The sequence below is a fragment of the Delphinapterus leucas genome, chromosome 1 (assembly GCF_059928025.1).
Source record: "Delphinapterus leucas isolate spDelLeu-1000000601 "Yukka" chromosome 1, BTC_Dleu_Yukka2, whole genome shotgun sequence".
In the NCBI taxonomy this organism is placed as follows: domain Eukaryota; kingdom Metazoa; phylum Chordata; class Mammalia; order Artiodactyla; family Monodontidae; genus Delphinapterus; species Delphinapterus leucas.
Window position 1 is genome coordinate 81,978,960 of NC_143129.1, and position 12,426 is coordinate 81,991,385.

General features: G+C 44.0%; 1 protein-coding gene across 4 annotated transcripts in view; it reads right to left on the reverse strand.

Annotated features, from left to right (window-relative positions):
- The window catches only part of SETDB1 (SET domain bifurcated histone lysine methyltransferase 1), a 30,322-nt gene that overhangs the window by 941 nt on the left and 16,955 nt on the right, over window positions 1-12,426 (reverse strand). For 3 of the 4 annotated variants that reach the window (XM_022564175.3, XM_089915875.1, XM_022564174.3), the window contains 13 exons: window positions 12,129-12,319; window positions 11,210-11,339; window positions 10,374-10,530; window positions 10,132-10,290; window positions 8,863-9,495; window positions 8,298-8,414; window positions 3,787-3,956; window positions 2,428-3,056; window positions 1,612-1,640; window positions 1,366-1,498; window positions 925-1,090; window positions 371-582; window positions 35-123 (listed from right to left, as the gene is read on the reverse strand). In XM_022564175.3, coding sequence (XP_022419883.1) covers window positions 35-123; window positions 371-582; window positions 925-1,090; window positions 1,366-1,498; window positions 1,612-1,640; window positions 2,428-3,056; window positions 3,787-3,956; window positions 8,298-8,414; window positions 8,863-9,495; window positions 10,132-10,290; window positions 10,374-10,530; window positions 11,210-11,339; window positions 12,129-12,319 — 2,815 coding nt within the window. The remainder of the gene's footprint in view (window positions 1-34; window positions 124-370; window positions 583-924; window positions 1,091-1,365; window positions 1,499-1,611; window positions 1,641-2,427; window positions 3,057-3,786; window positions 3,957-8,297; window positions 8,415-8,862; window positions 9,496-10,131; window positions 10,291-10,373; window positions 10,531-11,209; window positions 11,340-12,128; window positions 12,320-12,426) is intronic. The other variant, XM_022564176.3, reaches the window with a different exon arrangement.

The following is a 12,426-nucleotide window of genomic DNA, read 5'->3' on the forward strand; positions in this document are numbered from 1 at the left end:
TCCCCAGCCATCCCCTTTCCTGACTCCCTCTTACTTGCTGGCAAAGAAGGCCACCCACGGGAAGCGAAGATCATGAGTATCCACGAAGACATTCTGGACAAACAGGTTGGGGCTGCAGCTGTGCTATAGGGTTAAGGACAGATTCAAATAAGAACTAAGGAAACAGAATCTGGCTTTGTGGGGTGAGTGAGAGTTGGATGAAAACAATGCCATTTGATCCTCCCCATCACAACAGAGAAGTTTTGAAAGATCCTTTGAGATCAAGAATTTATAACAGGAAAAGGTGGGTTTACATAGTTGTGTTAAAAGTACTAGAAATGTGAGGACCGTGGGATAATCAGCACATACAGGCGAGGGAAAGGGGTCTCACATTGAGGTAGCGGCCCAGGTTGCCTTCAAGCTTAGCATCGATGATGTAGCAAGATTCCTCCCCATCGTAGAATTGGCGTGTGTTCTTACGAACAGGTGCACTCTCTCCCTTTTCTACGGATGCCATGTTGGTTGATTTAATGGCAATCCCATGGGTTGATTTAAGAGCAAAACCCCGGGTTGATTTTACTGCCACTTGGCGCTTCATTGGACCTGGACAGGAAGAATGGGGTTAGGCCTGTCCTACCTCATGACTGGACATTCTACTTCCATTTTTATCCCACCCAGGGCAGCTCAGGAATACAATAAGCTGGGACTCTGAGGCAAAGAACCTACGTGGCATTTTTTTCAAGCAGGATTAGATCTGCTGGATAAAGGGGCTGAAGGAAAAGAGTAGGGAACTGGGAAGAAGAGAGGGAAGGGATGTGTCAAACATTGATATTAACAGTTTAGCTGGGAGTCAGGGAGCCCTCCCAGAGATGCTTCAACCCTCAGGATCTGAATTTTCCCTCCAACTGGTTCTTTCCTACTACCCCCCAAATTCTTTCAGACTACCAGACATGTTCTTCTTGTCCTCAAAGTCATCCCCTTCAGAGCCAGAGGAGATGGTCTGGATATCATCACTGTCAACGGCTGTGGCTGAAGTCTGACCAGCAGTGGGCTTTCGGCTGGTCCCACTTTCCCCCTCACTTTCTGTGCTGCTGGACAGTGTCAGGATGTCCTGGGGAAGCGGAAGGGTGAAAAGAAGGAATAAGGGTAAATGGAGAGTGCCCTTTTGAATCTCTGCTTTTACCTATGGTTATGCAGGAAGGAGCTCAGACTATAGCAAGATTAGATGCTGGGTGAAAGAAAATGAGGCAGGAAGTCAAGGCCAGAGAAATAAGATATGTAACAGTAATTACGGTGACAGACTTGATGAGGTGAGAATGTTCCTTTACTCAGACTCTGAATAAAACAGAAAGCTGGGTAAGGTGCAGCTTGAGAAAGGTCACTTACGTCAGGGTTTGACTGAGCAGAGGCCATGAGTCGTCGGCTCTGATGCATGCTAGTCTTACTTGGTGGGCGGCGAAGTCCTTCAGTCTTCACGGGAGAAGGATTGTAACCATAATTTCGAGAGCTTTCAGTAACTCTGATGGGAGAGGAAGACATGAGAGGGGTCAGGTTACTGGATGTTTCTTAGACTACTTCTGTAGGCTTTAGAGAAGGTAGACTTGGAAAAAGGTCAAAGAGAGAGGCACTCACACTGACATCTTGTTCCGGTCATCAGGGTCCTGGAAAAGAAAGCAAGTGAAGGGTTAAATGTTTTCTGGTCCTGAATAACAAATCCAACGATTACAGACTTCATCTCAAATGACCTCCGAAGACATTAGCCAGTAACAGGTACACTATCTAAAGTGGAGTGTGTGTGAAGAAATTACTCTGCAAGTTAAGAGTAACAATCATTCTCATCAGGAAGCCCCCCTGGGAGGGGTCTTTAACCCTTCCCAACAATAGGGTATTAAAAAATGTACATGGAAAACACCATGGGCAGAATCTTACGAGGACAAGGGACAGTTCACCACCTGTAATGCGCTAAGTTTCAACATCATTAAAAATACACGTAAGATCAATTCTTGTAAGATCATTCTACTATAATAAAAGAAAGCAATGATGTAGATAACTTGAAACAGCAATTAAAAAAAATTACTTATAAACCCTTCACTTTGGAATAAATCAGATACTTTCCCCCCAGCAGGCTGACTTTAAAATAATTTGGTTCTTTAAACCAACACTAGGAATGTATTAGGGGTAGGTTAATCAGATTTGCCACAGAAATATCCATCAAGTAAATAATCTGTATGTGAAGACTCATGAGGGACTTCCCTGGCAGTCTAGTGGTTAGAATTCCACGCTTCCACTGCAGGGGGCACAGGTTTGATATCTGGTCAGGGAAGTAAGATCCCACAAGCCGCGTGGCACGGCCAAAAAAAAAAAAGACTCATGGTGAGACCACATTGTTTGTTACCACAAAAAAGTTACACAAAAGCCACAATTCTCAAGTTTCCTGCCGCTGCTTACCTCTTTCTTGGGCTGCTTGATGTCACCCTCATCCTTGAAGCCCAGCCCTGAGGTGGAAGCCTTCTCAGCCTCCCCTCTGCCTCCCCCAGCGTGACCTTCCCCACCTTCACTAGTTTTGAAGGATGAACGGCTATCAGAGTCAGCAAAGCCACCTTCACTGACACTATTGCAGCTCAACCACGAGGCCACTTTGTTCTTGGGTGTCTCTTCAGAGGAAGGTGGATTGCAGCCACCTACAGGGATCGATGGAGGGACAGGAACACGTGGGGGCCCAAGGTCTGGGGGGCGAGAGTCCTTGGAAGGCATCTCAGACAATCCATTCTCCTTCTGGCCCCGGGTCTGCCGCCGGGTAGCATAGCTGCGCCACACTGAGCTGGTGCTGAAGTCCTCATCCTTACAGAAGTTATCATCTGAGCTATCGTCATTGGACTCTTCGGGGTCCTCTGTACCGCTGTTGCCATCTTCCTGGTCCTTCAAGTCTACACCACTGCTGTCAGAGGAACAGGGGACATCACTCTCATATCCTTCCTTGAAGTTCTCCACGCTCTCGATATGGTCCAGATTGGCAAAATATTCATCACCCATTTCCAGGCCCTCCTTGTCGGCAAAGTCATCTGTCAGGATTTTGCCTGGGAATGAAGAGAAAGGCCTTCCAGGGTTATGAGGTGCTTTTAGAAAGAATAAAGTTCATTCCATCAATATCCAGCCCACCAGCAAAGAGAGTCAAATCGCCTCCATTATGGTGTCTCATTTCTCTTTGATGATACCTCCTTCTTAGCGTCTTAACTATGAGAGTAAGCGGAACTTACTATAGTTTTAAATCTTGCCCTTTCTGCCATTCCATTCTTCCCCTTTACTTTGTTTACCAAAAGAGAGTTCTTCAGTTATGCTAAATCTCTGGGTGGAGTGGAGTGATGTGGGAAAAAATGAAACACTGGACTCTACTATCATGTCTCTCTGCTGAAACATCATGTCCACAATTTCATCCCTTTTTTTTTTTTAAACATCTTTATTGGAGTATAATTGCTTTACAATGGTGTGTTAGTTTCTGCTTTATAACAAAGTGAATCAGTTATACATATACATATGTTCCCATATCTCTTCCCTCTTGTGTCTCCCTCCCTCCCGCCCTCCCTATCCCACTCCTTCATCCCTTTTTGTTCTCGTCCTCCTGAAGCACTTCTGTCCCTTCTTGATCCACCCAGACAGGCACATCACTCATGTTCTTTATAGAAGAAAATTCTGGCTTCCCCTTTCCCCCAGTTCACATGTTAAGCATTCTTAAGTTCAACTTGTCTATGATTCAATGTCCCACCGTGTCCTAACCCCAGAAAGCAACCCTTTCATTTCATCACCAACCTGCATAAATACAGACAAAGGAGCCTTTGGCAATGTCATCCAAGCAGCGGATACCCCAGCCCTTGTTCTGGGTCTTGAAGAGCTGCAGTCGAACCTGCAGTCCATGCTGCACCAACCGGTTTGTGCACATGTTTGGGTCACAATTGCAGCGTTTGTTACACTCATAAACTCTGGGAGGAGGTCACAATAAAATCAATCATAACACGATCACTAGAGCATCCATTACATCCACAGAACTTTTATAATTTTTAAGGTGTCATCATTTATCAGGTAATGATCTAAATGAGCAGATTTACTGAACTGTCTATGCTCTTTGATTCATTTGGGAATATAGCCCAAAGAAATAACTCAGAAGCGGGAAAAGTGACTGATACAGATATTTATAGCACTACAGATAGTAACAGTGAATAACAGAATGCCTAACAACTGGAGAAAAGCTAAGCAAACTATGAGGTGAATATGGATTCAGAGACATTAAAATAAGTCAATTTGTAGAAATAGATACATAAAATAAAGATACTTAAGGGACTTCCCTGGTGGTCCAGTGGTTAAGAATCCGCCTTACAATGCAGGGGACGCGGGTTCGATCCCTGGTTAGGGAACTAAGATCCCACATGCTGCGGGGCAACTAAGCCTGCGCGCCACAACTACTGAGCTCGCGCACCTCAACTAGAGCTCGTGTGCCACCAACTACAAAGCCCACGCACCCTGGAGCCTGTGTGCCACAACTAGAGAAAGAAAAAAACCCTGCACGCCACAACTAGAGAGAAGTCCATGTGCTGCTACAAAGAGCCCATGCGCTGCAACTAAGACCCGACACAGCCAAAAATAAATAAATCTTAAAAAAAAAAAGAAACGAAACATCTTTGTTAGGTCCCTTAAAACCCCACCGGGGTTGGGAAAGTATTAGCGCTCATATACTCTGTCTACAGCTGATAAAACAGGATCAGCTTGGAAGCAACAAGACCAGAATTTGAACTCAGGTCTAATCACCAACACATGAGATTTTCAGAGTAGCTATACTGAGTATCATTCATTCATTCATTCAACAAAATTTGAATGGTTACTATGTGCCATGCACTGGGTAAATTAGCTGCTGGTGATACAATGGTGAGCAAGACAGACAAGGCTCCTGCCCTCATGGAGATTACCTTCTAACGGAAAAGAGAACAAAAACAAGTCAACAAATAAAATAAAGTTGTCATAGATACTAAAGGACACTCTCTCAATGAGAGAATTAAGGGAGTGAAAATGACCTAGTTTTAGAGTGACCAGGAAAGGTCTCTCTGAGGAGATGAGATTAAAGCTGAGAGCTCAAGGTTAAAGAAGATAATCATGCAAACAACAGTGGAAGGATGCCAAGAAGAGGGCACAGTACGTACAAAGCCTCTTGAGGTAGGCTGGCAAACACTGGGTGAACTGGATCCAGGCACTGAAGAATATCAGTGTGGTTGGAACAGTTTTGGAAGTAGAGAGATAGGAAGGGGCCAGATAGTACATTGTCTTGTGATCCAAGATTAAGAGTTAGAATAATATCCAAAGTGCAGTGGAAAGCTTTTAAAGAGTTTTAAGCAGGGGAGTGACATATTTGTGGAAATATTCTTATGAAACATTTCAAACATGTAAAAAAGATATAATGAACAGGCACCTACTACTCAGCATTATCAAATCTAAATGTTGTTACAAGATTCAATATTTTTGTTTATAATTAAAACATAAATGATACAATGCAGCTAAAGCTAACAGGTGTCTTTTCCTTTGCTTAGTTTTCAATATGCACTCAGCTCAAATTTATGTCCTGATTTCCCCAGTAGTCTCAATCTCCTCTGAAGATACTCAAAACCATCAGGTTTTCTATCAAACCCCCTTTCCCAAAAGTCTCTCCTGCAGCCAAATCTGACCTGCTCTGACACTGGCTGTTCTCTACATCTGGTGCACAGCTGTCAGCCTGGAAGCCCCCTTGACTTCACTATCATGTGGGATTCCCCTCACTCCTCTTTTGAGCTGGAGCCTCTGTTTCCTGGATCAGTATATGCCTTCTTCTCTCTTGTCTTCCCCCCCCATTTTAGTAAACATTTCCAGTAATTTTCTGAGAGGGAAAATAATGGAAAATTTTGAGGTATTTCATGTCTAAAAAATGTCTTTAGGGACTCCCCTGGTGGCGCATGGTTAACAATCTGCCTGCCAATGCAGGAGACAAGGGTTTGATCCCTGGTCCGGGAAGATCCCACATGCCACGGAGCAACTAAGCCCATGTGCCACAACTACTGAGCCTGCGCTCTAGAGCCCACAAGCCACAACTATTGAGCCTGCGTGCCACAACTACTGAAGCCCATGAGCCCTAGAGCCCACGCACCCCAACTACCTAAGCCTACGTGCTCTAGGGCCCACGTGCCACAACTACTGAGCCTGCGTGCTGCAACTATTGAAGCCCGCAAGTGTAGAGCCCACGCTCCGCAACGAGAAGCCTGCGCAACACAATGAAGAGTAGCCCCCACTTGCCACACTAGAGAAAGCCTGTGTGCAGCAACGAAGACCCAACGCAGCCAAAACCAAATAAGTTAAAAAAAAAAAAAAAAAGGCCTTAGCCTACTTTAACCAACAACTGATAGTTTTCCTGGGTTTAGAACTCTAGGCTAGAAATAATTTTCCTTAGAATTCTGAACAGATTCCTTAATTGCCATCTAGCTTCCAATGTTATTTCGAGAAGGCCGAAGTCACTTTGAATTCTTTTTTTTTTTTTGAATTCTTGTTTCTTTTGTGGTCTCTTTCTCTTCTCTAGAAGGTTTTAGTATTTTCTTCTTGTCCTCAGTGTTCTGTGGACACAATGATCACATTTTATCATCATGTGTTTTAGTGGGGATCTATTTTCATCCGTTATGCTAGGACCTGACTGGCCTTTTCACTTTGGAAACACAGTCCCTTCCATTATGGGAAAGCATCTGAATTATTTCACTGATGATTCTTTCCTTTTTCATCCTCTCTGTTAATTATGTATCTTGAGTACTAGGCTAATTAGTTCACATATTCATATACACCCAGCTTACCACATTATATCCCACTTTTTTCACTGTCCTCCTCTCTCCCTGACCTGTCCTTCTCAATCTCACATGCTGGCTCCACCTCCTCTGCTCAATTTCTAGTTGGATAGCCCAGGGCTTACTCTGGGCCCCTTCTCTTTTCTATTATCAATATTCTCTCTAGATGAACTCGTCCAGGCTTTAACTATCACTCCTGAGCTGATGACTCCTAATTCTTTATGCCCAATCCTTACACTTCTCTTCAGAAGTCTCAATGCCCTTTATTCTTTAAAAAAAAAAAAAAAAAAAAAAAAATTAAATAAATTTATTTATTTATTTGGCTGCGTTGGGTCTTCGTTGCTGCGCGCAGGCTTTCTCTAGTTGCAGCGAGTGGGGGCTACTCTTTGTTGTGGTGCGCGGGCTTCTCATTGTGGTGGCTTCTCTTGTTGCTGAGCACGGGCTCTAGGCTCACGGGTTTCAGTAGTTGTGGCACATGGGCTCAGTAGTTGTGGCTCGTGGGCTCTAGAGAGCCGGCTCAGTAGTTGTGGTGCATGGGCTTAGTTGCTCTGCGGCATGTGGGATCTTCCCGGAGCAGGGCTCGAATCTGTGTCCCCTGCACTCGCAGCCGGATTCTTAACCACTGCGCCACCAGGGAAGTCCTCAACGCCTTCTTGACATTTCCACTTGGGTTGCCTAATAGGCATCTCAGACTTAACATGGCCAGAACAGAAGCTGACTTTTACTCAGACCTGCAACTCTAGCTCTAGTCTTCCATCTCGGTAAAAAGCACCAGCATCCACCTAGTTGCTCAACTATAAAATTTAGGACTTGTCCTTGATCTGTTCTTTCCCTCGCATTCCGCAATCTATGAAGTTCTGCAGCTCTACCTCCAAGTGCATCCCCAAGTGTATCCGCTTTCATCTCTACTGCCACCTTCATTCTAGTACAAGCCCCAGCAACCACCACTTCTTACCTATGTTCCTGAAAATATCTAATTGGTCTACCAAATTCTACTTTTGCTGTCCTAAAGACTTATTTTTCATAGAGAAGTCAGAGTAATCTTTAAAAGGCAGATCACATCATTTGCCTGCTTAAAATTCCCTAACAGCTTCCCGTCACATCATGAATTTGACTCTAATTTTTATTCTGATTTACAAAGTCCTATATAATCAGGTCTCCTCTCTGAACACATCTCGCTTGCCAGAGTAAACCACAATCTGTTAGAATAATAGTACAGCTCTGAAATCAAGGTGATCTTTTACTGCAACAGAAAATTGCTAGATACTATTCAATCATTTTATGTATTCATTTCGAGGAAAGCTCAAGGAAGAAACATGGGCTGAGAATTCAGTAACTGAGGCTTAATTGATAAAATGTCTGTTTCAGTTATCCTATTTTTGGCTCCAATATTTAGAATTCTGATGGTTGTTACAAGCACAGAAAAACAAGAATTCAGTCTCTGAGGTGCTTCACTTTCCCCTGACTACTTACCCTGTGGGAAGACACTCTTCTAGTCTCTTGTACTGGTAGCCAGAGTTAGAGTTGATTTGGCCGCCTGGGGTGCAGGCTGTAGCCTGGAGAGTTAGCTGATGGCAGGTACACTTGGACCTGTATAGAACAGAAGGGTACAACAGCTACAGCTGTGACACTTTCTTTAGAGGCAAGAAGTTACTACTGATAAAAGGATGGTGACAGAGTAGTGAAATTTTTCTTCTTGCATACATATAAATGAGAATGTTAAAGACAGAATATGACAGAGTGAGAATAAGATAAAGAGACAGAGAACAAAACAAGTGGCAACCGAAAGCATAATGGAGGGAAGCAAAGGAAAAGGAGAATCAGAGAAACGAACATAAGACACATGCACCCAGGGTTAAGCTATGGGGCCCCAGCCTCTCAGTCTCATAGTTTTCATGGAGGCCTTACGGCAGGAGCTCCAGCTAAGAAGGTAAAGGGAGGTGAGAAAAGGAGGAGTGCAGTATAAGGCAAAGAAGTGGAAAGAAAGACAATCACAACAAAGTTGGAGGCAGGGCCAGCAATTCCCTAACCAACTCACTTGTCCCGGCACCCATCTTTGCAGTCACAGCCAACCAGAAATTCAGCGCCTGTGTTAATGAAAACACCCTTGCCCGGGATTCGTTCCTTGCTGTAGGCCACCTGAGGTGGGGGAGTTGTGTCAATTTCATTGACACAGGACAGAGGAACATCTTCCTTCCCATAGGTGATGTCCAAAATATAGTAAAAAGGCTTATAGGGCTGAAACTTTCGGTCCACAAGAACATATGGATCCAAACAGAACATCTCCAGGAAGAGGAAGTCACAGCCTGTCTCAAAAAGGTAGCGCTCAATCTCTTGCATTGTCCGAAGGCAGAGGCCACAGGGTGTCTTATAGATAACATGAAAGCCCATCTTGCGGTTAACTCTGCGCCGGGCTGTCATCCGCCGGAAGTCATACAGTAGTGGGACTAGGAGAGGGTTCTTGCCCCGATACTGCTCATTTCTCATAGGTCTGACTCGAGACAGACAAGTATAGCTGCAGACATGAGGTAAGTAGAAAAGCTTCTCCATGGGGGCGCGGTAGGAGGGCTCTGCCGGGGCCCGCTCCAGCATGCCATGGAAGGCTGGGGGTGCTGGGGGAGCTGGGGGTGCTGGGGGTGCTGGGGCAGAGGTTGTGGATCCTAAAGGTGATCTGCAAATGAGATGCAAGAATTCAGATGAGAAAGCAATAGCACCTCTCTAGTGTACACTTAGCCCATCAGCTGGCTCAACCACTTCTCTAACCTTTCAAATAGCTGTCCTCTTAAAGCTAAAGATGATACAAGAAAGTCAAATTTCCCCTTGCCTTACTAAACCTGGACAATGACATGCTCTGGTTACTCTTCAGTGACTGATAATATCTCTATTTCAACAGCATATATTTTCCTAAAATTTTTTTTGCCTGAGACTTATGGAAGTAGAGTCCAGTCTTCTACCAATGCTAGTTTTTCCGGCTATGTGTCGTATAAATGCCCTTACTGACTCCCACGATTCAAGGAAAGAGGCTACAGAGTTCCCTTTCTATCGTACCAATGATGACACCATATTCAATAAGCAATCTTAACAAATGACTTTCTGGTGATTGTATTTTTAGGTGCCTAGTTTCTAATTCAATTATTTTTACATTCTGTTTCCTGGAAACGTCCAAGTTTAAAGCTTCCTTTTCAAGTTCAAACTTCTCACCATCATAATCTTAACTAGACCCCTTGTGGCTAAGGAACCTCCCTATACAGTGACCATTCAGTCCACACTGCCAACACCCCCAAAAGAGAGCCTGAGATTTTCTCACCTATGTGTCTGACTGATCCCAGGTTTCCCACCAGGAGCATTTTCACTGAGTGCAGGGGATGTAGGGGAGGAATGACCAGAGCCCACAGATCCTGGCCGGAAGGATGTGCTTTTTTTGGCTACCTGCTTCCGAGATTGGGCAAGCTGGCTTTCCAAGCTTCTAGGAGATTAGAGATCATATAGTAAGGGATACAGAAAATACAATATGAAAGAAACCAGCGAAAAAGAAGGAATAGCACTCACTCACTGTCACCTGCCTGGGGGGACAGAGGTGGACCAGGTGGGGCAGGTGGGGCAGGTGGAGCTGTAGGCTGAGGGGGCTCCACTGGCTTGAACTGGGTTCCAGTACTGGTCAGGTCCTGAGTGTACTGGACCACGGGACCTTTGCTCCTCACAGCACCTATAGGAAAAAGGAAATTGACCATTGAGAAGATGAGAACTGTGTCATTTATATTCATGCACACATCTAATCCTCAATTTATATAATCTAAAAAAGCAACAATGGAAACATTTTGACTAAGTGCTAAGACTGTCAGATCTCACTATTTACACCAATGAGTGGGAATACTGGCACAGGCTGACTTTTACTTAAATAACAAGATTTCATCTTCCTGCCTCAGACGATTTACATTAGTAATTATCTTATACTTTGGTAAAATTTTTCAAAAACGCATTCTTTGATCAACTAATGTTGTCAGGAAAGATTAACCAGAAAGTATGCCAGGAATATATAAAAACAAAAACAAAACTGGTTTGGGCTTTAAAAAAACTGACCACAGATAACACACAAAGCATATAATCTTCACGTGGATAACAGAGGTAATTACTACCAACAATACCCCTAACCTAAGCCAGTTGTTTCAGATTTTTATGTGTTTTTTACAACAAATCAGAGCCACAGAATGTGCAGGCAGCATCACAAATCCATCACCACTACTGGAAACAATTCAGGGCACATGTCCTGTTTTCAATGAGTCAGTAGTGTAATCCTGGCAAACAAAGGATATAGCCATTGTACATAAACCCCTTTGCTGGTTTGTCCATTTCTTCCTTCTCCCAGGGTATCTTTCAGGACATACCCATATTTGGACGTGTCCTCAGCTGTCCGCCTTGCTTCTTCTCTAGTGTAGAGGCTGAGGATGTCTTCATGCTGAACATGGGCTCCAGCCGTGTAGAGCCTCGATAGATCCATTCACATCTTTTGTCATCCTGGGGGATTGGGAGGAAGGAAAGGTGGTGGGGCGAATGGGTTAAAGGCTAGAATCTACACCGCCGCTTGTGAAGAATATATACTATGTGCCTCCCTTGGGCGAAATCTCCCTGATGAGCCCTGAATTCCCTATCTATTCAATAAACTTATGTGCCAGGCTCCATGACAGGCATCAGAAATTCAACAACAACAACAAACAAACAAAAAACCCCAAAACAAAAACACATATATTCCTTGCGTGAAAAATTATAAGAGAGATAGATGTTTATACTGAGTATAAGAAGTGTAACAAGGATCATAAGGCCTTAGGATCAAAGGGCTGAAATAGTTCAGAGAAGAAATATAATTCTAAGAAAGGCATGAGACAGAAGAAAAGGATAGGTATAGAAGATCTAAGAGTTAAACTGGGCCTTGAAAGATCATCAAGACCTCGAATTCACTGATCCTTCTTTTTTGTCCCACTATGCTATCAAAGCCCTAACCCTGGCAAACAGAACTAGCCGCCTTCTCTGTACCTACATGCATTGTGGATACTCCTGGAGAAAAACAAAAACAGTGTCATGCAGATTAGTGTCATAATTAAATTCAGGGAATTTATTTTTAATAACCACTCATACAGGAACCAAAAAGAAGATAAAGTAAAATTTGACCCAAAACAGCAAGAACAGGTAAGAGGATAAGAAAGAGGAAAACTATGGCATTTCTACAAAATCATCATCATTATCGCCTCTTATGCTCCCCCATCTCACCCAAATCCCTGCCTCTAAAACTCTAGGGAAGAAGAGTACCAGGAAGAGGATCCTGACTAGGCTGCCGTCCACCTCCTCAACTCGGGACTTCCACCACGTGCCTTCCCACTCAGTCTTGATAAGCTGTCCACTCTTGAGCAAAACCATGGGGCGGTTGGGGTAAGCAGTGATATACTCCTCTATGAAGTCTCGGCAGGAGATGTCTTCTATGTCCTCCCAAGTCTTTTTCACTGTCCCAAGGAAGAAGTAGGGCTGAGAGAGGGCAGGTAGGGCATGTCTTGATAGGGGAAAATGGTTGGCAAGGAGACATTTGGTATTTTTCAGGTTGGGAGGGAGA